Source organism: Schistocerca serialis, chromosome 4, assembly GCF_023864345.2.
Source record: "Schistocerca serialis cubense isolate TAMUIC-IGC-003099 chromosome 4, iqSchSeri2.2, whole genome shotgun sequence".
In the NCBI taxonomy this organism is placed as follows: Eukaryota; Metazoa; Arthropoda; class Insecta; order Orthoptera; family Acrididae; genus Schistocerca; species Schistocerca serialis.
The window spans coordinates 81,534,566-81,558,695 of record NC_064641.1 but is presented as its reverse complement, the minus strand read 5'-3'; the positions used below and the strand labels follow the sequence as shown (position 1 = coordinate 81,558,695).

General features: G+C 59.4%; 1 protein-coding gene across 1 annotated transcript; it reads right to left on the bottom strand.

The window, feature by feature from the left end:
• Positions 1 to 16,104: 16,104 nt before the first annotated feature.
• LOC126474254 (spidroin-1-like) lies at positions 16,105 to 17,079 on the bottom strand. Its single transcript, XM_050101719.1, has one exon. The coding sequence runs from the start codon at positions 17,077 to 17,079 to the stop codon at positions 16,105 to 16,107; it is 975 nt and encodes a 324-aa protein (XP_049957676.1).
• Positions 17,080 to 24,130: the final 7,051 nt, after the last annotated feature.

Sequence of the window (24,130 nt, the reverse complement as noted above, 5' to 3'; positions counted from 1 at the left end):
TCCCCAGTCCCCCTCTCTGTCTCTCCTCTTCTCTCTCCCCAGTCCCCCTCTCTGTCTCTCCTCTTCTCTCTCCTTAGTCCCCCTCTCTGTCTCTCCTCTCTCTCCCCAGTCCCCCTCTCTGTCTCTCCTCTTCTCTCTCCCCAGTCCCCCTCTCTGTCTCTCCTCTTCTCTCTCCCCAGTCCCCCTCTCTGTCTCTCCTCTTCTCTCTCCCCAGTCCTCCTCTATGTCTCTCTTTTTCTCTCTCCCCAGTCCTCCTCTCTGTCTCTCTTTTTCTCTCTCCCCAGTCCCCCTCTCTGTCTCTCTTTTTCTCTCTCCCCAGTCCCCCTCTCTGTCTCTCCTTCTCTCCCCAGTCCCCACTCTGTCTTTCTCTCCCCAGTACCCCCCTCTGTGTCTCCATTCCTCTCTCCCCAGTCCCCCCTATCTCTATTCCTCTCTCCCCAGGCCCCCCTCTGTCTCTCCTTTCCTCTCTCCCCAGGCCCCCCTCTGTCTCTCCTTTCCTCTCTCCCCAGGCCCCCCTCTTTCTCTCCTTTCCTCTCTCCCCAGGCCCCCCTCTGTCTCTCCTTTCCTCTCTCCCCAGGCCCCCCTCTGTCTCTCCTCTTCTCTCTCGCCAGTCCCCCTCTCTGTCTCTCCTCTTCTCTCTCCCCAGTCCCCTCTCTGTCTCTCCTCTTCCCTCTCCCCAGTCCCCCTCTCTGTCTCTCCTCTTCCCTCTCCCCAGTCCCCCTCTCTGTCTCTCCTCTTCCCTCTCCCCAGTCCCCCTCTCTGTCTCTCCTCTTCCCTCTCCCCAGTCCCCCTCTCTGTCTCTCCTCTTCCCTCTCCCCAGTCCCCCTCTCTGTCTCTCCTCTTCCCTCTCCCCAGTCCCCCTCTCGGTCTCTCCTCTTCCCTCTCCCCAGTCCCCCTCTCGGTCTCTCCTCTTCCCTCTCCCCAGTCCCCCTCTCTTTCTCTCCTCTTCCCTCTCCCCGGTCCCCCTCTCTTTCTCTCCTCTTCCCTCTCCCCGGTCCCCTCTCTGTCTCTCCTCTTCCCTCTCCCCGGTACCCCTCTCTGTCTCTCCTCTTCTCTCTCCCCAGTCCCCCCTCTCTGTCTCTCCTCTTCTCTCTAACCAGTCCCCCTCTCTGTCTCTCCTCTTCTCTCTCCCCAGTCCCCCTCTCTGTCTCTCCTCTTCTCTCTCCCCAGTCCCCCTCTCTGCCTCTCCTCCTCTCTCTCCCCAGTCCCCCTCTCTGTCTCTCTTTTTATCTCTCCCCAGTCCCCCTCTCTGTCTCTCCTTCTCTCCCCAGTCCCCCCTCTGTCTCTCTCTCCCCAGTACCCCCCTCTGTCTTTCTCTCCCCAGTACACCCCTCTGTCTCTCCATTCCTCTCTTCCCAGTCCCCCCTCTCTCCATTCCTATCTCCCCAGTCCCCCCCTCTGTCTCTCCATTCCTATCTCCCCAGTCCCCCCCTCTGTCTCTCCTTTCCTCTCTCCCAAGGCCCCCCTCTGTCTCTCCTTTCCTCTCTTCCCAGTCGCCCTCTCTGTCGCTCCTTTCCTCTCTCCCCAGTCCCCCCTCTGTCTCTCCTTTCCTCTCTCCCCAGTCCCCCCTCTGTCTCTCCTTTCCTGTCTCCCCAGTCCCCCCCCCTCTCTCTCTCCTTTCCTCTCTCCCCAGTCCCCCCCTCTCTCTCCTTTCCTCTCTCCCCAGTCCCCCCTCTGTCTCTCCTCTTCTCTCTCCCCAGTCCCCCTCTCTGTCTCTCCTCTTCTCTCTCCCCAGTCCCCCTCTCTGTCTCTCCTCTTCTCTCTCCCCAGTCCCCCTCTCTGTCTCTCCTCTTCTCTCTCCCCAGTCCCTCTCTCTGTCTCTCCTCTTCTCTCTCCCCAGTCCCCCTCTCTGTCTCTCCTCTTCTCTCTCCCCAGTCCCCCTCTCTGTCTCTCCTCTTCTCTCTCCCCAGTCCCCCTCTCTGTCTCTCCTCTTCTTTCTCCCCAGTCCCCCTCTCTGTCTCTCCTCTTCTTTCTCCCCAGTCCCCCTCTCTGTCTCTCCTCTTCTCTCTCCCCAGTCCCCCTCTCAGTCTCTCCTCTTCTCTCTCCCCAGTCCCCCTCTCTGTCTCTCCTCTTCTCTCTCCCCAGTCCCCCTCTCTGTCTCTCCTCTTCTCTCTCCCCAGTCCCCCTCCCTGTCTCTCCTTTTCACACTCCCCAGTCCCCCTCTCTGTCTCTCCTTTTCTCTCTCACCAGTCCCCCCCTCTGTGTCTCTCTTTCTCTCACCGTTCCCCCCCTCTGTCTCTCCATTACTCTCTCCCCAGTCCCCCCTCTGCCTCTCCTTTCCTCTCTCCCCAGTCCCCCCTCTGCCTCTCCTTTCCTCTCTCCCCAGTCCCCCCCTCTGCCTCTCCTTTCCTCTCTCCCCAGTCCCCCCCTCTGCCTCTCCTTTCCTCTCTCCCCAGTCACCCCTCTGTCTCTCCTTTCCTCTCTCCCCAGTCCCCCCTCAGTCTCTCGTTTCCTCTCTCCCCAGTCCCCCCTCTGTCTCTCGTTTCCTCTCTCCCCAGTCCCCCTCTGTCTCTCGTTTCCTCTCTCCCCAGTCCCCCCTCTGTCTCTCGTTTCCTCTCTCCCCAGTCCCCCCTCTGTCTCTCGTTTCCTCTCTCCCCAGTCCCCCCTCTATCTCTCGATGCCTCTCTCCCCAGTCCCCCCTCTATCTCTCGATGCCTCTCTCCCCAGTCCCCCCTCTGTCTCTCGTTTCCTCTCTCCCCAGTCCCCCCTCTGTCTCTCGTTTCCTCTCTCCCCAGTCCCCCCTCTGTCTCTCCTTTCCTCTCCCCCCAGTCCCCCCTCTGTCTCTCCTTTCCTCTCCCCCCAGTCCCCCCTCTGTCTCTCCTTTCCTCTCCCCCCAGTCCCCCCTCTGTCTCTCCTTTCCTCTCCCCCCAGTCCCCCCTCTGTCTCTCCTTTCCTCTCCCCCCAGTCCCCCCTCTGTCACTCCTTTCCTCTCCCCCCAGTCCCCCCTCTGTCACTCCTTTTCTCTCTCCTCAGTCCCCCTCTATGTCTCTCCTTTCCTCTCTCCCCAGTCCCCTCTCTGTCCCTTCTTTGCTCTCTCCCCAGTCCCCCCTCTGTCTCTCCTTTCCTCTCTCCCCAGTCCCCCTCTCTGTCTCTCCTTTTCTTTCTCCCCAGTCCCCCTCTCTGTCACTCCTCTTCTCTCTTCCCAATCCCCCTCTCTGTCTCTCCTTTTCTCTCTCCCCAGTCCCCCTCTCTGTCTCTCCTTTTCTCTCTCACCAGTCCACCCCCCCTCTGTGTCTCTCTTATTCTCACCAGTCCCCCCCTCTGTGTCTCTCATTCTCTCACCGTTCCCCCCTACTCTATCTCTCCTTTCCTCTCTCCCCAGTCCCCCCTCTGTCCCTCTCTTTCTCTCCCCATTCCCCCCCTCTCTCTTTCTCTCCCCAGTCCCCCCTTTGTCTCTACATTCCGCTCTCCCCAGTCCCCCGCTCTGTCTCTCCATTCCTCTCTCCCCAATCCCCCCTCTGTCTCTCCATTCCTCTGTCCCCAGTCCCCCCCTCTGTCTCTCCATTCCACTCTCTTCCAGTCCCCCCCTCTGCCGCTCCTTTCCTCTCTCCCCAGTCATCCCTCTGTCTCTCCTTTCCTCTCTCCCCAGTCCCCCCTCTGTCTCTCCATTCCACACTCCCCAGTCCCCCCCTCTGCCTCCTTTCCTCCTCCCCAGTCCCACCTCTGTCTCTCGTTTCCTCTCTCCCCAGTCCCCCCTCTGTCTCTCGTTTCCTCTCTCCCCAGTCCCCCCTCTGTCTCTCGTTTCCTCTCTCCCCAGTCCCCCCTCTGTCTCTCGTTTCCTCTCTCCCCAGTTCCACCTCTGTCTCTCGTTTCCTCTCTCCCCAGTCCCCCCTCTGTCTCTCCTTTCCTCTCTCCCCAGTCCCCCCTCTGTCTCTCCTTTCCCCTCTCCCCAGTCCCCCTCTCTGTCTCTCCTTTACTCTCTCCCCAGTTCCCCTCTCTGTATCTCCTTTCCTCTCTCCCCAGTCCCCCTCTCTGTCACTCTTTTTCTTTCTCCCCAGTCCACATCTCTATCACTCCTCTTCTCTCTCCCCCATCCCCCTCTCTGACTCTCCTCTTCTCTCTCCCCCATCCCCCTCTCTGTCTCTCCTCTTCTCTCTCCCCCGTCCCCCTCTCTGTCTCTCCTCTTCTCTCTCCCCCGTCCCCCTCTCTGTCTCTCCTCTTCTCTCTCCCCAGTCCCTCTCTCTGTCACTCCTCTTCTCTCATCCCAGTCCCCCTCTCTGTCACTCCTCTTCTCTCTTCCCAGTCCCCCTCTCGGTCTCTCCTTTTCTCTCACCCCAGTCCCCCTCTCTGTCTCTCCTTTTCTCTCTCACCAGTCCCCCCCCCCACTCTGTGTCTCTCTTTCTATCACCGTTCCCCCCCTCTATCTCTCTATTCCTCTCTCCCAAGTCCCCCTCTCTGTCTCTCCATTCCTCTCTTACCAGTCCCCCCCTCTGTCTCTTCATTCCTCTCTCCCCAGTCCCCCCCTCTGACTCTTCATTCCTCTCTCCCCAATCCCCCCTCTGTCTCTCCATTCCTCTCTCCCCAGTCACCCCTCTGTCTCTCCTTTCTCTCTCCCCAGTCACCCCTCTGTCTCTCCTTTCCTCTCTCCCCAGTCACCCCTCTGTCTCTCGTTTCCTCTCTCCCCAGTCCCACCTCTGTCTCTCGTTTCCTCTCTCCCCAGTCCCACCTCTGTCTCTCGTTTCCTCTCTCCCCAGTCTCCCCTTTGTCTCTCGTTTCCTCTCTCCCCAGTCCCCCCTCCGTGTCTCCTTTCCTCTCTCCCCAGTCCCCCTCTCTGTCGCTCCTTTCCTCTCTCCCCAGTCCCCCTCTCTGTCGCTCCTTTCCTCTCTCCCCAGCCCCCTTTCTGTCGCTCCTTTCCTCTCACCCCAGTCCCCCTCTCTGTCGCTCCTTTCCACACTCCCCAGTCCCCCTCTCTGTCTCTCCTTTCCACACTCCCCAGTCCCCCTCTCTGTCTCTCCTTTCCTCTCTCCGCAGTCCCCCCTCTGTCTCTCCTTTCCTCTCTCCGCAGTCCCCCCTCTGTCTCTCCTTTCCTCTCTCCCCAGGCCCCTCTCTCTCTCTCTCCTTTCCTCTCTCCCCAGTCCCCTCTCTCTCTCTCCTTTCCTCTCTCCCCAGTCCCCTCTCTCTCTCTCCTTTCCTCTCTCCCCAGTCCCCCTCTCTGTCTCTCTCCCCTCCCCAGTCCCCCTCTCTGTCTCTCCTCTTCTCTCTCCCCAGTCCCCCTCTCTGTCTCTCCTCTCTCCCCAGTCCCCCTCTCTGTCTCTCCTCTTCTCCCTCCCCAGTCCCCCTCTCTGTGTCTCCTCTTCTCTCTCCCCAGTCCCCCTCTCTGTCTCTCCTCTTCTCTCTCCACAGTCCCCCTCTCTGTCTCTCCTCTTCTCTCTCCCCAGTCCCCCTCTCTGTCTCTCCTCTTCTCTCTCCCCAGTCCCCCTCTCTATCTCTCCTCTTCTCTCTCCCCAGTCCCCCTCTCTGTCTCTCCTCTTCTCTCTCACCAGTCCCCCTCTCTGTCTCTCCTCTTCTCTCTCCCCAGTCCCCCTCTCTGTCTCTCTTTTTCTCTCTCCCCCGTCCCCCTCTATGTCTCTCCTTCTATCCCCAGTCCCCCCTCTGTCTTTCTCTCCCCTGTACCCCCCTCTGTCTCTCCATTCCTCTCTCCCCAGTCCCTCCTCTCTCCATTCCTCTCTCCCCAGGCCCCCCTCTGTCTCTCCTTTCCTCTCTCCCCAGGCCCCCCTCTGTCTCTCCTTTCCTCTCTCCCCAGGCACCCCTCTGTCTCTCCTTTCCTCTCTCCCCAGTCCCCCTCTTTGTCTCTCCTTTTCTTTCTCCCCAGTCCCCCTCTCTCACTCCTCTTCTTTCTCCCCAGTCCCCCTCTCTGTCTCTCCTTTTCTCTCTCACCAGCCCCCCCCTCTGTGTCGCTCTTTCTCTCACCAGTCCCCCCCCTCTGTGTCGCTCTTTCTCTCACCAGTCCCCCCCCTCTGTGTCGCTCTTTCTCTCACCAGTCCCCCCCTCTGTGTCTCTCTTTCTCTCACCGTTCCCCCCCTCTATCTCTCCTTTCCTCCCTCCCCAGTCCCCCCTCTGTCTCTCTCTTTCTCTCCCCAGTCCCCCCCTCTCTCTTTCTCTCCCCAGTCCCCCCCTCTCTCTTTCTCTCCCCAGTCCCCCCTCCGTCTCTCCTTTCCGCTCTCACCAGTCCCCCCCTCTGTCTCTCCATTCCTCTCTCCCCAGTCCCCCCTCTGCCTCTCCTTTCCTCTCTCCCCAGTCCCCCCTCTGCCTCTCCTTTCCTCTCTCCCCAGTCCCCCCTCTGCCTCTCCTTTCCTCTCTCCCCAGTCCCCCCCTCTGCCTCTCCTTTCCTCTCTCCCCAGTCCCCCCCTCTGCCACTCCTTTCCTCTCTCCCCAATCACCCCTCTGTCTCTCCTTTCCTCTCTCCCCATTCCCCCCTCAGTCTCTCGTTTCCTCCCTCCCCAGTCCCCCCTCTGTCTCTCGTTTCCTCTCTCCCCAGTCCCCCTCTGTCTCTCGTTTCCTCTCTCCCCAGTCCCCCTCTGTCTCTCGTTTCCTCTCTCCCCAGTCCCCCCTCTGTCTCTCGTTTCCTCTCTCCCCAGTCCCCCCTCTCTCTCTCCTTTCCTCTCTTCCCAGTCCCCCTCTCTGTCTCTCTCCTCTCCCCAGTCCCCCTCTCTGTCTCTCCTCTTCTCTCTCCCCAGTCCCCCTCTCTGTCTCTCCTCTTCTCTCTCCCCAGTCCCCTTCTCTGTCTCTCCTCTTCTCTCTCCCCAGTCCCCCTCTCTGTCTCTCCTCTTCTCTCTCCCCAGTCCCCCTCTCTGTCTCTCCTCTTCTCTCTCCCCAGTCCTCCTCTCTGTCTCTCCTCTTCCCTCTCCCCAGTCCCCGCCTCTCTCTCTCCTCTTCCCTCTCCCCAGTCCCCCTCTCTGTCTCTCCTCTTCTCTCTCCCCAGTCCTTCTCTCCGTCTCTCCTCTTCCCTCTCCCCAGTCCTCCTCTCTGTCTCTCCTCTTCCCTCTCCCCAGTCCCCGCCTCTCTCTCTCCTCTTCCCTCTCCCCAGTCCCCCTCTCTGTCTCTCCTCTTCTCTCTCCCCAGTCCCCCTCTCTGTCTCTCCTCTTCTCTCTCCCCAGTCCCCCTCTCTGTCTCTCCTCTTCTCTCTCCCCAGTCCCCCTCACTGTCTCTCTTTTTCTCTCTCCCCAGTCCCCCTCTCTGTCTCTCATTTTCTCTCTGCCCAGTCCTCCTCTCTGTCTCTCTTTTTCTCTCTCCCCAGTCCCCCTCTCTGTCTCTCTTTTTCTCTCTCCCCAGTCCTCCTCTCTGTCTCTCTTTTTCTCTCTCCCCAGTCCCCCTCTCTGTCTCTCTTTTTCTCTCTTCCCAGTCCCCCTCTCTGTCTCTCTTTTTGTCTCTCCCCAGTCCCCCTCTCCTTCTCTCCTTCTCTCCCCAGTCCCCACTCTGTCTTTGTCTCCCCAGTACCCCCCTCTGTGTCTCCATTCCTCTCTCCCCAGTCTCCCCTCTCTTCATTCCTCTCTCCCCAGGCCCCCCTCTGTCTCTCCTTTCCTCTCTCCCCAGGCCCCCCCTCTGTCTCTCCTTTCCTCTCTCCCCAGGCCCCCCTCTGTCTCTCCTCTTCTCTCTCGCCAGTCCCCCTCTCTGTCTCTCCTCTTCTCTCTCCCCAGTCCCCTCTCTGTCTCTCCTCTTCCCTCTCCCCAGTCCCCCTCTCTATCTCTCCACTTCCCTCTCCCCAGTCCCCCTCTCTGTCTCTCCACTTCCCTCTCCCCAGTCCCCCTCTCTGTCTCTCCTCTTCCCTCTCCCCAGTCCCCCTCTCTGTCTCTCCTCTTCCCTCTCCCCAGTCCCCCTCTCTGTCTCTCCTCTTCCCTCTCCCCAGTCCCCCTCTCTGTCTCTCCTCTTCCCTCTCCCCAGTCCCCCTCTCTGTCTCTCCTCTTCCCTCTCCCCAGTCCCCCTCTCTGTCTCTCCTCTTCCCTCTCCCCAGTCCCCCTCTCTGTCTCTCCTCTTCTCTCTCCCCAGTCCCCCCTCTCTGTCTCTCCTCTTCTCTCTCTCCAGTCCCCCCTCTCTCTCTCTCCTCTTCTCTCTAACCAGTCCCCCTCTCTGTCTCTCCTCTTCTCTCTCCCCAGTCCCCCTCTCTGTCTCTCCTCTTCTCTCTCCCCTGTCCCCCTCTCTGTCTCTCTTTTTCTCTCTCCCCCGTCCCTCTCTCTGTCTCTCCTTCTCTCCCCAGTCCCCCCTCTGTCTTTCTCTCCCCAGTACCCCCCTCTGTCTCTCCATTCCTCTCTCCCCAGTCCCTCCTCTCTCCATTCCTCTCTCCCCGGTCCCCCCTCTGTCTCTCCTTTCCTCTCTCCCCAGGCCCCCCTCTGTCTCTCCTTTCCTCTCTCCCCAGGCCCCCCTCTGTCTCTCCTTTCCTCTCTCCCCAGGCCCCCCTCTGTCTCTCCTTTCCTCTCTCCCCAGGCCCCCCCTCTGTCTCTCCTTTCCTCTCTCCCCAGGCCCCCCTCTGCCTCTCCTTTTCTTTCTCCCCAGTCCCCCTCTCTCACTCCTCTTCTTTCTCCCCAGTCCCCCTCTCTCACTCCTCTTGTCTCTCTCCAGTCCCTTCTCTGTCACTCCCGTTCTCTCTCTCCAGTCCCTTCTCTGTCACTCCCCTTCTCTCTTCCCAGTCCCCCTCTCTGTCTCTCCTTTTCTCTCTCCCCAGTCCCCCTCTCTGTCTCTCCTTTTCTCTCTCCCCAGTCCCCCCTCTGTCTCTCCCTTTCTCCCCCCAGAGCCCCTCTCTGTCTCTATCTCTCTCTGCCCCCCCAGTCACCCTCTCTGTCTCTCTCTCCCATCCTCTTCCCTCCCTCTTAACTCCTCTCTTTCCCATCCTCTTCCGTCCCTCTTGACTCCTCCCTTTCCCATCCTCTTCCCCTCCCTCTTAACTCCTCCCTTTCCCATATTCTTCCCCTCCCTCTTAACTCCTCCCTTTCCCATCCTCTTCCCCTCCCTCTTAACTCCTCCCTTTCCCATCCTCTTCCCCTCCATCTTAACTCCTCCCTAGTTATGTCCCATGGTGCTCAGAGCCATTTAACTCCTCCCTTTCCCATCCTCTTCCCCTCCCTCTTAACTCCTCTCTTTCCCATCCTCTTCCCCTCCCTCTTAACTCCTCTCTTTCCCATCCTCTTCCCCTCCCTCTTAACTCCTCTCTTTCCTATCCTCTTCCCCTCCCTCTTAACTCCTCTCTTTCCCATCCTCTTCCCCTCCCTCTTAACTCCTCTCTTTCCCATCCTCTACCCCTCCCTCTTAACTCCTCTCTTTCCCATCCTCTTCCCCACCCTCTTAACTCCTGCCTTCCTCCTTTCCTCCTCCCTCATTCCTTCCCCCATTCTTCCTCCTTTCCTCCTCCCTTCCCCATTCTTCCTCCCTTCTTCCTCCTTTCCTCCTCCCTTCCCCATTCTTCCTCCCTTCTTCCTCCTTTCCTACTCCCTTCCTCCTTTCCTCCTCCTTTGCTACTCCCTTCCTTCTTTCCTCCTCCCTTCCTTCTTTCCTCCTCCCTTCCTCCCTCCTTTCCTCCTCCTTTGTACTCCCTTCCTCCTTTCCATCTCCCTTCCTCCTTTCCTGCTCCTTTCCTCCTTTCCTGCTCCTTTCCTCCTCCTTTCCTCCTTTCCTGCTCCTTTCCTCCTTTCCTGCTCCTTTCCTCCTCCTTTCCTCCTTTCCTGCTCCTTTCCTCCTCCCTTCCTCCTTTCCTGCTGCTTTCCTCCTCCCTTCCTCCTTTCCTGCTCCCTTCCTCCTTTCCTTCTTCCTTCCTCCCTTCCTCCTTTCCTGCTCCCTTCCTCCTTTCCTGCTCCCTTCTTCCTCGCCTGCACCCTTCCTCCTCCCTTCCCCCTTTCCTGCACCCTTCCTCCTCCCTTCCCCCTTTCCTGCACCCTTTCTCCTCCCTTCCCCCTTTCCTCATCCCTTCCCCATTTCCTCATCCCTTCCCCCTTACCCCCTTCTCTTCCCCTGTCATCCCTCCTTCATCCTTTCTCTGCCTTGCATGACCTTTATTTCCTTTACCCGTACTATATCCTTCCTCATCTTTTTTCCCAACTTCCCTTTTCCCACTCCCCCTACCCCATACCCCTTCCATGCCATTTCTCCTTTCACCCATTTGCCCTCCTAACCAATTTCCCCAATCTCTCTATCCCGCTCTCTGTCTTTATCCTCTTGTCATTTGCTAACTCTGTCTATCACTTCTCTCCCTTGCGTCCCCTTCCCCTTCACATTCCATATCTTTTTTCCCTTCTGGTTTTCACTCCCACTTGCCTTTTTCTTGTTTCCATTTCCATTTACCCTTTCACTTCCCCACCTTTTTCTCCTCACATTCCCTTCTTCTTTCAACACCATTCCTCTTATCCTTCTTTCTATTTTAGCTCCATCTGCCTTCCCCTCTACCTGTTTTCAATCGCCTTTCTCTTCGCCTCCCCCCCTCCATCAGTCTCCCCCCCCCTCTCTCTCTCTCCCTCCCCCCCCCCCCGCTTTTCCCTTCTCTTCTCCCATCCTCCTCCAGTTTTCCCCTCTTTCTTGCCCTTCTCGCTCTGCTTTCCCCTTCCCTTCACCCAACTCATTTCACTTTTCCTTCCCTTCCAAATTCTGTAACTACTTCTCCCTTGCTATCAATTCCTTCCTCCTTACGGCATTTCTCCCTTGCCCCTATTCCTTCACCATTTTCCCCATTTCCCTCGTTTCATTAACTTCTCTTTTCCCCATTTCCTTCGTTTCATTAGCTTCTCTTTTCCCCATTTTTTTCCTCTCCCCATGTCTCTTTGCATTTCACTGCTGCTCCCCTATCCCACTTTCCTACACCACTCCCTCTCATGTCTCCTTCTCTCTGAGGGCCCTTCTTTCCTCCCCAATCACCCTCTGCCCTCCCACATCCCACTCTGCCTTCCCACATCCCATTCTGCACTACTGAGCGAGGTGGCGCAGTGGTTAGCACACTGGACTTGCACTGGAAGGACAACAGTTCAATCCTGTGTCCAGCTATCCTGATTCAGGTTTTCTGTGATTTCCCTAAATCACTTCAGGCGAATGGTTCCTTTGAAAGGACAAGGCCAACTTCCTTCCCCATCCTTCCCTAATCCGATGAGACTGATGACCTCGCAGTTTGGTTCCTTCCCCTAATCAACCCTACCTGCCCACTCTGCCCTCCAGCATTTCCCCTCTTCCCTCCCACGCCCCCCTCTGCCCACCCACCTCCCCCTGCCATTCTACTTTCCCCTCTGCCCCCACCTCCCCCTGCCATTCTACTTTCCCTTCTGCCCCCCACCTTCCTCTGCCATTCTACTTTCCCCTCTGCCCACCACCTTCCTCTGCCCTTCTACTTTCCCCTCTGCCCACCACCTTCCTCTGCCCTTCTACTTTCCCCTCTGCCCCCACCTTCCTCTGCCCTTCTACTTTCCCCTCTGCCCCCACCTTCCTCTGCCCTTCTACTTTCCCCTCTGCCCCCACCTTCCTCTGCCCTTCTACTTTCCCCTCTGCCCCCCCACCTTCCCCTGCCTTTCTACTTTCCCCTCTGCCCCTGTACCTTCTCCTGCCTTTCTACTTTCCCCTCTGCCCCTGTACCTTCCCCTGCCCTTCTACTTTCCCCTCTGCCCCCCACCTTCCCCTGCCCTTCTACTTTCCCCTCTGCCCCCCACCTTCCCCTGCCCTTCTACTTTCCCCTCTGACCTCCCACATCCACCCTGCACTTCCACATTCCCCTCTGCCCCCCCCCCCATGTCCACCCTACACTTCTACATTCCCTTCTGCCATCCCACGCCACCCCTGCCCTCCCATATCCCCCTGCCCTCCCATATCCCCCTGCCCTTCCATATTCCCCCCTGCCCTTCCATATTACCCCCTGCCCTCCCATATCCCCCTGCCCTTCCATATTCCCCCCTGCCCTTCAATGTCCCCCTGCCCTTCAATGTCCCCCTGCCCTCCCATATCCCCCTGCCCTTCCATGTCCCCCTGCCCTTACCCTCTGCCCCCCACATCGCCCCTGCCATTCCCCTCTGGCCCCCACATCCCCCCTGCCATTCCCCTCTGGCCCCCCTGCCATTCCCCTCTGGCCTCCACATCCCACCTGCTATTCTCATTCCCCCTACCCTTCCCATTTCCCCCCTGCCCTCCCACTTCCCCCCTGCCCTTCCCATTTCCCCCCTGCCCTCCCACATCCCCCCTGCCCTTCCCTATTCCCCTATGCACTCGCACATGCCCCCTGCCCTTCCCTTTTCCCCCTATGCCCTCTCACATGCCCCCTGCCCTTCCTTTTTCCCCCTAGCCCTCTCACATGCCCCCTGCCGTTCCATTTTCCCCTATGCCCTCACACATGTCACTCGCCCTTCCATTTTCCCCTATGCCCTCCCACATCCCCCCTGCCCTTTCCCTTTCTCCTCTGCCCTATCCCTTTCCCCTCTGCCCTTTCCCTTTCCCCTCTGCCCTATCCCTTTCCCCTCTGCCCTTTCCCTTTCCCCTCTGCCCTATCCCTTTCCCCTCTGCCCTTTCCCTTTCCCCTCTGCCCTTTCCCTTTCCCCTCTGCACTTTCCCTTTCCCCTCTGCCCTTTCCCTTTCCCCTCTGCCTTCCCACATCACCCCTGCCCTTTCTCCTCTGCACTCCCACAACCCCTTGCCCTTTCCCCTCTGCCCTCCCACAACCCCCTGCTCTTTCCCTTTCCCCTCTGCCCTCCCACATCCCCACTGCCTTTTCCCTCTCCCTCTGCCCTCCCACATCTCCCCTGCCCTTTCCCCTCTCCCTTTCCCCTTGCTCCTCTGCCCTACCACATTCCCCCTGCCCTTCCCCTTTCCATTCTGCCCTCCCACATCCCCCATGCCCTTACCCTTTCCATTCTGCCCTCGCACATCCCCCCTGACCTTCCCCTTTCCATTCTGCCCTCCCACATCTCCTTCCACTTCTCCTCCCCCTTCTCCTCCCCCTCGCCCTGCCACATCCCTCCCACCCTTCCCCTTTCCCCTCACTCCCCCTCGCCCCTCCCGCCCTTCCCCTTTCCCCTCACTCCCCCTCATCCCTCCCGCCCTTCCCCTTTCCCCTCACTCCCCCTCAACCTTCCTGCCCTTCCCCTTTCCCCTCACTCCTTCCATGTCCACCCTGCCATTCCACTTTCTCCTTTGCCCCCACTTCCCCCTGTCTTTCCCCTCTCCCTGTCTGCCCCCACATACCACTGCATTTCCCTTCTGCCCAACTCAACCCATTGCCTTTCCCCCCTGCCTAACTCAATCCACTGCCTTTCCCCTCTGCCCCCTCCAAGACCTACTGCCTTTCCCCTCTGCCCCCTCCAAGACCTACTGCCTTTCCCCTCTGCCCCCTCCAAGACCTACTGCCTTTCCCCTCTGCCCCCTCCAAGACCTACTGCCTTTTCCCTCTGCCCACCTCATGACCTATTGCCTTTTCCCTCTGCCCCCCTCATGACCTACTGCCTTTTCCCTCTGCCCCCCTCATGACCTACTGCCTTTCCCTCTGCCCCCCTCATGACCTACTGCCTTTCCCTCTGCCCCCCAAGACCCACTGCCTTTCCCCTCTGCCCCCCAAGACCCACTGCCTTTCCCCTCTACCCCCCCCCCCCCGCCAAGACCCACTGCCTTTCCCCTCTGCCCCTACAAGACCCACTGTGTTTCTTTCTCTGCCCCTTACCCACGTCCCCCCTGCCTTTCCCTTCTGCCCCTTCCCCATGTCCTCCCTGCCTTTCCCTTCTGCCCCTTCCCCACTTCCCCCTGCCTTTCCCCTCCGTCTCCTCTGCCTTTCCCCACTTTCCCCCAAAGTCCCACCTGCTTTTCCCCTCCGTCCCCCTACCTTTCCCCTCCATGCCCCAAAGTTCCCCCGGCCTTTCCCCTCCGTCCTCCCCTGCCTTTACCCTCTGCCTCTCATGTCCCACCTGCACTTTCCCTTTCACCTCTGCCCACCCAAGTCCCACCTGCCGTTCCCCTCTGCAATTCCCCTCTGACCCCCCACATCCCCCTCTGCCATTACCATGTGATCTCACATGTCCCCCTCTGACCCCACAAGTCCCCCTCTGCCGTCCCTCTCTGACCCCACATGTCCCCCTGCCATCCCCCTCTGACCCCACATGTCCCCCTGCCATCCCCCTCTGACCCCACAAGTCCCCCTGCCGTCCCCCTCTGACCCCACACGTCCCCCTGCGTGCCCCTCTGACCCCACACGTCCCCCTGCCGCCGCCCTCTGACCCCACACGTCCCCCTGCCGTCCCCCTCTGACCACACACGTCCCCCTGCCATCCACCTCTGCCCTCATGTCCCCCTCTGCTCTCACAGGTCCCCCTCTGCCGCCCCATCTGACCTCTCACACCCCATTTGCTGTTCTCCTCTAACCTCCCACACCCCCTTTGCCTTTCCCCTCTAACCTCCCACACCCCCTCTGCCATTCCCTCTGACCTCTCCCGTCCCCTCTGACATTCCCTTGTGAGCTTTCCCGTCCCCTCTGACATTCCACTGTGACCTCCCACGTCCCCTCTGACTTTCCCGTTACCTCGCACGTCCCGTCTGACGTTCCCCTGTTACCTCGCATGTCCCGTCTGACGTTCCCCTGTTACCTCCCACGTCCCCTCTGACGTTCCCCCATTACCTCCCACATCCTTCCGCTGTTCCCGCTGTGACCTACTATGTCCTTTCGCCATTCAATCCTATAATCACCCACACCCACCCTCTGCCGTTCCCCTGTGACTTCCCACACCCACCCTCAACCATTCCCCTGTGATTTCCCACACCCACCCTCTGCCGTTACCCTGTGACTTCCCACACCCACCCTCTACCGTTCCCCTGTGACTTCCCACACCCACCCTCTGACGTTCCCCTGTGACTTCCCACACTCACTCTATGCAGTTCTCCTGTGACACCCACACCCACCCTACGCTGTTCCCCTGTGACTTCCCACACCCACACTCTGCCATTCCCCTGCCCTCCCAGCTCCCACCCTCACTCCCTCTGCCCTCCCAGGTCCCACCCCAGCTCCTCCTCTGCCCTCCCAGGTCCCACCCCAGCTCCTCCTCTGCCCTCCCCCCAGCTCGTCCTCTGCCCTCCCAGGTCTCACCCCAGCTCCTCCTCTGCCCTCCCAGCTCCATCCCCAACTCCCTCTCTGCCCTCCCAGCTACCACCCCAACTCCCCCTATGCCCTCCCACTGGCTATCCCAAGTCCCCCTCTGCCCTCCCACCTCCCCCCAACCAACCCAACCCCCTCTCTGCCCTCCCACCTCGCCCAACTTCCTTTTATGTGCATCTGCCTCCCCAACTCCATTTTTTGCACACCCACCTCCCCCGAACTCCGTTTTTTGCCCATCCACCTCCCCTGAACTCCCTTCCTGCCCTCCCACATCCCCCAACCACTGTCAACCCCCTCCCTGCTCTCCACCTCCCCCAACTTCCTCTCTGTGCTCCCACCACCGCCCCCACTTCCCCTTTGCCCTTCCAACTCCCCCTCTGCCCTTCCAACTCCCCCTCTGCCCTTCCAACTCCCCCTCTGCCCTTCCAACTCCCCCTCTGCCCTTCATCCTCCCCAACTCCCCCTCTGCCTTCAATTCTCCCCAAACTCTCCCTCTGCCTTCAATTCTCCCCAAACTCCCCCTCTGCCCTCCATCCTGCCCAAACTCCCCCTCTGCCCACCATCCTGCCCAAACTCCCCCTCTGCCCACCATCCTGCCCAAACTCCCCCTCTGCCCTCCATCCTCCCCAAACTCTCCCTCTGCCCTCCATTCTCCCCCAGCTCCCCCAACGCCCCCCACCTCCCCAACTACCCCACTGCCCTCCCACCTCCGCCCTCCCTCCTCCTCTGCCCTTCTATATCTTCCATTTTTCTCCCACAACCCCCACTGGCCTCCAACCTCCCCCTCTGCCCTACCATGTCAACCCCTACCCTCCCACGTTCCCCTCTACCCTCCTACGGCCCCATTTCCCCTCCCACATCCCCCTGTTCCTCACACATTCTCCTCTGCCCTCCCACTACCACTCTTCCCTCCCACGTCTCCCTTTGCTCACCCACACTCCAATCCATTCTCTTATAATCCCCTCCCCCACAATCTCCCTGTTTTTCCACCTATCAGCACTTTGTTTGCAGCTCATTCCGTAACTTGTTCACCATCAGTTCACCTGAAGTGCCTCCTTGCATACTACATGGCACTACCTTCCCTGTCCCGACCCCTTTCTCTCTCGTCTCGGTCCCTTTCTCTTCTCCTGTTTCTTCCCCTTTGGCCCTTTCTCCTGCCCCTCAGCAGCTTTCTCCCGCCCCTCGGCCGCCGTCTCCCGCCCCTCGGCCGCCGTCTCCCGCCCCTCGGCCGCTTTCTCCGCCCTCGGCCCCTTTCTCCCGCCCTCGGCCCCTTTCTCCGCCCCTCGGCCCTTTCTCGCGCCCTCGGCCGCTTTCTCGCGCCCTCGGCCGCTTTCTCCCGCCCCTCGGCCCTTTCTCCCGCCCCTCCTCCCCTCCTTTCTCCCGCCCCTCGGCCCTTTCTCCCGCCCTCGGCCCTTTTGTCCCGTCCCTCGGATCATTTCGACCCTGCCCCGGCCCAATTTCGACACCGCCCCGGCCCCTTTCGACCCCGCCCCTGCCTCTTTCGACCCCGCCCCTCGTCCCTTTCGCACCCGCCCCTCGTCTCCTTTCGCACCCGCCCCTCGGCCTCTCCCCCCGCGCCTCGCCCCCACCCCCCGCACCTCGCCCCACTCTCTCCCGCGCCACGGCCCCTCTCGCCCCCGCGCCACGGCCCCTCTCGCCCCCGCGCCTCGGCCCCCTCTCGCCCCAGCACTCGGCCCCTTTCTCCTGCCCCTCGGGCTCTCTCTCCCGTCCCTCAGGCTCTCTCTCCCGCCCCTCGGGCCTCCTCTCCCGTCACTCGGACCTCCTATCCCGTCACTCGGGCCTCCTATCCCGTCACTCGGCCGCTTTCCTCCCGCGCCTCGGCCGCTTTCTCCCGCCCCTCGGCCGCTTTCCTCCCGCCCCTCGGCCGCTTTCTCCCGCCCCTCGGCCGCTTTCCTCCCGCCCTCGGCTCCTTTCTCCCGCCCCTCGGCCGCTTTCTCCCGCCCTCGGCCGCTTTCTCCCGCCTCGGCTCCTTTCTCCCGCCCCTCGGCCGCTTTCCTCCCGCCCCTCGGCCGCTTTCTGCCGCCCATCGGCCGCTTTCTCCCGCCCCTCGGCCTCTTTCTCCCGCCCCTCGGCCGCTTTCTCCCGCCCTCGTCTCCTTTCTCCCGCCCCTCGGCCGCTTTCTCCCGCCCTCGGCTCCTTTCTCCCGCCCCTCGGCCACTTTCTCCCGCCCCTCGGCCCCTCGACCCCTTTGTCACGCCCCTCGACCCCCTTGTCCCGCCCCTCGGCCGGTCTCTCCTGCCCCTCGGCCCCTTTTCCCCCCTCGTGTTGGCCCCTTTTGCCCCCACTGGCCTCGCCCCCTTCCCCTGTGTCTGCCGCTTTCCCCCACCTCTGCCCCTTTCCCCCCCTCTTCGGCAATTCCCTTCCCATTCGGCCCCTTTCCCCTCTCTTCGTCCATTCCCCCCCGCCTCGGCCCCTTTCCCCCCCGCCTCGGCCCCTTTCTCCCCTGCCTCGTCCCCTTTCCCCCCCCACCTCGGCCCCTTTCCCCACGCCTCAGCCCCTTTCTCCCTGCCTCGGCCTCTTTCTTCCCTGCATTGGCCCCTTCCTCCCCCCCTCGGCCCCTTTCCCCCTCCTCGGCCCTCCTTCCCCCTCTCGGCCCCATTTCTCCTGACACCTCTCGGCCCCTCCTCCCTCTCGGCCCCTTCCTCCTGCCCCGCCCTGGCCCCTTCCTCCTGACCCTCTGCCCTTTGTTCCGTCGCACCCCCTCAACAGGACTTCGTGTCCCCTCCTCACAATCCCTTGTCCACCATCACAGTCACTTTCTCCTCTATTGTGGCCCGTATCCTCACATTGTGTACCTTTTCCCCACATCATTACTGTTTCCCTTCCCATTACAGCTCCTTGCGCCAATTGCCTCCATCATGGCCCTTTTTTTTCATCTAGGTTCCTTGACCCCATCACAGTGACTTCCTTTCCTGTTGTTTCCCTTTCCTCCTGTATTCCCACCGTCCTGTCTACTCACTCCCATTGCCGCCTCTTCGTCCCATCCTCCTCTACCACCCATTGCAGGCCCTACCAAACCTGATGCAGCCCTTTCCCCCATCATGGATCCTTGTGCCCCCAAAGCAGCCTCTTCCCCCCATTGTGGTTCATCCCCTTGTTGCACCCCCCTTCTACCCCCCATTGTCCTTTCCCTCCCCAAGTCGTGGTCCCTCCCCTCTTTATAGCCACATCACCCTTTTGTGTCCCCTTTCCCCCCATCACATCCCCTTTCCCTTCTCATGGCACCTTACCACCCATTCCCATTCTTTGTGCCCTCTCGTACCTACCTCCCACTGTCCGTCATCATGGCGTTGGAACTCTCACATTTCCACTGCTGCGACCCCTCCCCTCACTGTGGCCTCTCCCCCCAACGCAGCCCCTGCCCTCATTTTGGACCCTTCCTCATTTTGTACCCTTCCTCATTTTGTACCCTTCCTCATTTTGGATCCTTCCTCATTTTGGATCCTTCCTCATTTTGGATCCTTCCTCCTTTCGGCCTCTACCCTCATTCAGACCTTTTTGAAGCTCCTCATATCCCATATCCCATTCCACCCATCTGGGTCTCTGCCACATGTTGTGATCACCTTCCCCCCCCCCCCCCCCCCCGTGGTCACCTCCCACTAGCCGCATTCACCTCCCCCTCGTGGTCAATTCCCACTACTCCTGTTAACCTCCCCCCCCTTGTAGCTGCCTCCACTGGTCTTGGTCAGATCCCCTCTCCCTGTTGTAGTTCCTCCTCCCCCCCCCCCCCGCCGCAGTCTCCTCGTTCCATTGCAATGCCCTCCCTTTTTCATAGTCTTCTCTCCCTGTCGCTATTCTCTTCACTATTGCTATCCCATCCCCCATCTCGATCCCCTCTCCCCCCTCAGTCTTCCTTTCTGTCTTTGGCCTCTCTACCATCTGAGTCCTCTCTACCGTCTCAGGTCCCTCTACCATCTCGGGTCCCTCGACCGTCTTGGGCCCCTCTTGCGCATCAGTCCACTCGCTCCCTTGTGGTCCCTTCTCCTGGCTTGGTCCCTCTCCCATCGTGGTCCCATCATGGTCCCATTTCCTGCCTCGATCCCTTCTCTTGTGTCAGCCCTTTGACCCTCTCATGCTCACCTCTCCCTGTCATGGTCTCCTAACCCTGTCACAGTTCCCTCACCCATCTCAGAGCCCTCACCCATCACGTTCCCCTCCCCCCATTGTGCCCCCTCATGCTATCATGGCTCCCCCATTCACAGCAACATGACCTCCTGTATTGCCCCTCCCCTGCAGATGCCCCTCCACTGTTGATGCCCCTCCCTGTAGATGCGCGTTCCTCTACTGTGGTCCCTTCTCACTGTTGCTGTCCCCCCATTATGGTCTGTTCCTCCTGTTGCTACCCTCTTCCCTTTGTGGTCCCTCCCTGCCATCGCAGCCCCTCCCTGCAATTGTGGCGCCTACCTGCTGTCATGGCCCCTCCCTGCCATTGCAAAACCTCTTCCCATCGTGGCCACTCCTCACCATCGTGGCACTCCACCCATGTGTCTCCACCCTGTGCCACATCTTCTACCCCCTAATTGTGGTCCCTTTCCTGCTCTGTATTAGACCCTTTGAACCATGCCATTGCTCCTCCTTCCCCCTTCACTGGTCCTCCCCCACCCATAGCTCTTCCCTCACCTTTTGCTGATCCTCCCACACCCATCTGTCTTGGCTCCTCGCCCCAACTATTTGTGGCACCTACCCCCAACTGTTGTGGCCCCAACCTTGCCATTCTCGTGTACCTTACCCCACATCTTCCTGTCATGCTTCTACCCACTCTCGTCTGTCCACTAGGTTCTTTGTCACTCTGTCCTGTCTGCCCACTCGTCCCTCCAACCCCCTCTGCTATTTCTGCTCGCTGAGCCCTCCTTCTCCCTCTCCTCTGCCTGCCTGCTTCCTTCTCCATCTACCTGTCCATTCTCTCCTTAACGGATCCCTCTTTCTGTTCAAACCCCACACTGTACCAAACCCCTCACATCCCACTTCCATATCCCATTCCCTTTTGCTCCCACATTCTTCCTTCTGGATGATGTTTCCTCTTCCACATCTACCTTCCCATTTCCACCTTCTCTCTCTCTCTCTCTCTCTCTCTCTCTCTCTCTCTCTCTCTCTATGATCTTCATCCTCCTGTGTCCTTTCTCCTCCTACATCGTTTTACCTTCTTGAGCCCCTTCTCCTCCTGCATCCTTACCCATCCTGCGTTCTTCCCCCACTTGCGTTCATCCCCGTCCTGCGCCCTTCCCCGTCCTGCGCCCTTCCCCGTCCTGCGCCCTTCCCCGTCCTGTGCCCTTCCCCGTCCTGCGCCCTTCCCCATTCTGCGCCCTTCCCCGTCCCGTGCCCTTTCCCGTGCTGCGCCCTCGCACGCCCTGCATCCTGTCCTTGCCCGTCCTGCCTCATTCTTCTATCCAAGTGTCCTTCCAAGCTCCCACATCATCCCCCCACCAGCAGTCTTCCGCTCCAGTCTCCATTCCCCTCCAGTGCCCGCCCTGTCCAGCATCTCTTTCCCCATTCTGCATCATTTCCCATGCGATATCCTCCACCTGCTGTGACCTCCCCCTGCCGCATCCACCCACCTGCCGCATCCACCCACCTGCCGCGTCCACCCCATGCCGCGTCCACCCACCTGCCACGTCCACCCCATGCCGCGTCCACCCCCATGCCGCGTCCACCCCCCTGCCGCGTCCACCCCCCTGCTGCGTTCATCCCCCACCCATAGCTCTTCCCTCACCTTTTGCTGATCCTCCCACACCCATCTGTCTTGGCTCCTCGCCCCAACTATTTGTGGCACCTACCCCCAACTGTCGTGGCCCCAACCTCGCCATTCTCGTGTACCTTACCCCACATCTTCCTGTCGTGCGTCTGCCCACTCTCGTCTGCCGCGCTGCAGCAGTCCCAAGTTTTTCCGCTCCTATGTCTTTCTTCCCTTCTGCCTCATTCCGTCTCCCACGCCCTTCACTCCTTCGACCTCATTCCTCTCTCACATCCTTAATCCCCTATGTGATTCCTCACTGTGTCTTTGGCCCACTCCACGATCTTCAATCCACGTGATCTCCTCCGACAACATCCACCCCCCTCCTGTGTAGTGCTCAGCCCTCCTGCAATGCCCTCCCCCCTCCCATATAGTCCTGCCTCTTGCATAGAATCCTCCTCCTGTATAGTCCTCCCCTCCAACATAGTCCTCCCATTCATACGGAGCCCTTCCCATTCGCATGTAGTACCGCCCCTTCTCACATTGTCCTTTCCCCTTCCACGCAATCCTTCCCATTCCCACATAGTACTTCCCCTTCTCACATTGTCCTTTCCCCTCCTACGCAATCCTTCCCATTCTCGAGTAGTTGTCTCTCTCCCACGTAATCTTTCCCCACACATACATTTAATTCCACTGTCGCATAGTCTTTTCCCCTCCCTCAATATAGTTATTTCCCCTCCTCCAAATAATTATTTACCTTCTGGATAGACTTTCCCCCCCTCATAGTCTGTACCCTCCCACAAACGTTTCTGGCTTCCTTTTCCCACCTCATCCTCATCCCTTTCTGGCCTCCTTTCCCCACCTCGTCCTCATCCCTTTCTGGCCTCCTTTCCCCACCTCGTCCTCATCCCTTTCTGGCCTCCTTTCCCCACCTCGTCCTCATCCCTTTCTGGCCTTCTTTCCCCACCTCGTCCTCATCCCTTTCTGGCCTCCTTTCCCCACCTCGTCCTCATCCCTTTCTGGCCTCCTTTCCCCACCTCGTCCTCATCCCTTTCTGGCCTCCTTTCCCCATCTCGTCCTCGTCCCTTTCTGGCCTCCTTTCCCCACCTCGTCCTCATCCCTTTCTGGCCTCCTTTCCCCACCTCGTCCTCATCCTTTTCTGGCCTCCTTTCCCCACCTCGTCCTCATCCCTTTCTGGCCTCCTTTCCCCACCTCGTCCTCATCCCTTTCTGGCCTCCTTTCCCCACCTCGTCCTCATCCCTTTCTGGCCTCCTTTCCCCACCTCGTCCTCGTCCCTTTCTGGCCTCCTTTCCCCACCTCGTCCTCGTCCCTTTCTGGCCTCCTTTCCCCACCTCGTCCTCGTCCCTTTCTGGCCTCCTTTCCCCACCTCGTCCTCGTCCCTTTCTGGCCTCCTTTCCCCACCTCGTCCTCGTCCCTTTCTGGCCTCCTTTCCCCACCTCGTCCTCGTCCCTTTCTGGCCTCCTTTCCCCACCTTGTCCTCGTCCCTTTCTGGCCTCCTTTCCCCACCTTGTCCTCGTCCCTTTCTGGCCTCCTTTCCCCACCTTGTTCTCGTCCCTTTCTGGCCTCCTTTCCCCACCTAATCATCGTCCCTTTCTGGCCTCCTTTCCCCACCTAATCATCGTCCCTTTCTGGCCTCCTTTCCCCACCTAATCATCGTCCCTTTCTGTCCTCCTTTCCCCACCTAATCATCGTCCCTTTCTGTCCTCCTTTCCCCACCTAATCATCGTCCCTTTCTGTCCTCCTTTCCCCACCTAATCATCGTCCCTTTCTGTCCTCCTTTCCCCACCTAATCATCGTCCTTTTCTGTCCTCCTTTCCCCACCTAATCATCGTCCCTTTCTGTCCTCCTTTCCCCACCTAATCATCATCCCTTTCTGTCCTCCTTTCCCCACCTAATCATCGTCCCTTCCTGTCCTCCTTTCCCCACCTAATCACCGTCCCTTCCTGTCCTCCTTTCCCCAACTAATCATCGTCCCTTCCTGTCCTCCTTTCCCCACCTAATCATCGTCCCTTCCTGTCCTCCTTTCCCCACCTAATCATCGTCCCTTCCTGTCCTCCTTTCCCCAACTAATCATCGTCCCTTCCTGTCCTCCTTTCCCCACCTAATCATCGTCCCTTCCTGTCCTCCTTTCCCCACTTCGTCCTCATCCCTTTCTGTCCTCCTTTCCCCACGCCGTCCTCATCCGTTTTTGTCCTCCTTTCCCCACGTCATCCACATCCGTTTCTGTCCTCCTTTCTCCACCTCGTCCTCATCCATTTTTGTCCTCGTTTCCCCACCCTGCCCTCATCCCATTCTGGCCTCATTCCTGGGCTCAACTGTCCTCATCCCTTTCTGGCCTCACTACTCCCCTCAACCCTTTCTGGCCTCACTCCTCCCCTCATCCCTTTCTGGCCTCATTTCTTTCTGGCGTCACTCCTCCCCTCATCCCTTTCTGGCGTCACTCCTCCCCTCATCCCTTTCTGGCCTTACTCCTCCCCTCATCCCTTTCTGGCCTTACTCCTCCCCTCATCCCTTTCTGTCCTCAACCCCCCACCTTGTCCTCTTCCCTTTCTAGCCTACTTCCACCACTCCTGTCTTTGTCCCCTCGTATCCCTTTCTGACCCCCTTCCCAGACCCCTGTCTTCGTCCCTTTCTGACTTCCATTTTCTGCCATTATCCACTTTCCCCTCACTTACATCTTCTGTGCCTGCCCTCTTTCGTTTCTTGCTTTCTTCTTTTCCCCCTGCTCTCATTCATTTCTCGCCTCCTTCTTTCCCCCCTGCTCTCATTCATTTCTCGCCCCCTTCTTCTCCCCCTGCCCTCTTTCATTTCTCGCCTCTTTTTTCTCCCCCTGCCCTCTTTCATTTCTCATCTCTATCTTCTCCCCCTGCCCTCTTTCCTTCCTCGCCTCCTTCTTCTCCCTTGCCCTCTTTCCTTTCTCATCACTTTATTTTCCCCTTGCCCTCTTTCCTTTCTCATCACTTTATTTTCCCCTTGCCCTCTTTCCTTTCTTGCCTGTTTCTTCTGCCCCTGTCCCCTTTCCTTTCTCACTTCCTTCTTCAACCCCTACCCCTTTACTTTATCGTTTCCTTCTTCTGCCCCTGCACCCTTTCCTTTCTCCCTTCCTTCTTCTGCTCCTATCCCCTTTCCTTTCTCACTTCCTTCTTCTGCTCCTGTCCCCTTTCCTTTCTCACTTCCTTCTACTGCTACTGTCCACTTTCCATTCTCAGTTCCTTCTACTGCTCCTGTCCACTTTCCTTTCTTGTTTCCTTCTCAGTTCCTTCTACTGCTCCTGTCCACTTTCCTTTCTTGTTTCCTTCTTCTGCCCATGTCCCCTTTCCTTTCTCGGCTCCTTCTTCCGCCGTGTCCCCTTTCCTTTCTCGCTTCCTTCTACCGCCCGTGTCCCC

Bases quoted from the DNA above. Each gene is read 5' to 3' on its own strand.
- LOC126474254 (XM_050101719.1), bottom strand. From the start codon at position 17,079: ATGGGCGGCAGAAAGCGGCCGAGGGGCGGGAGGAAAGCGGCCGAGGGG.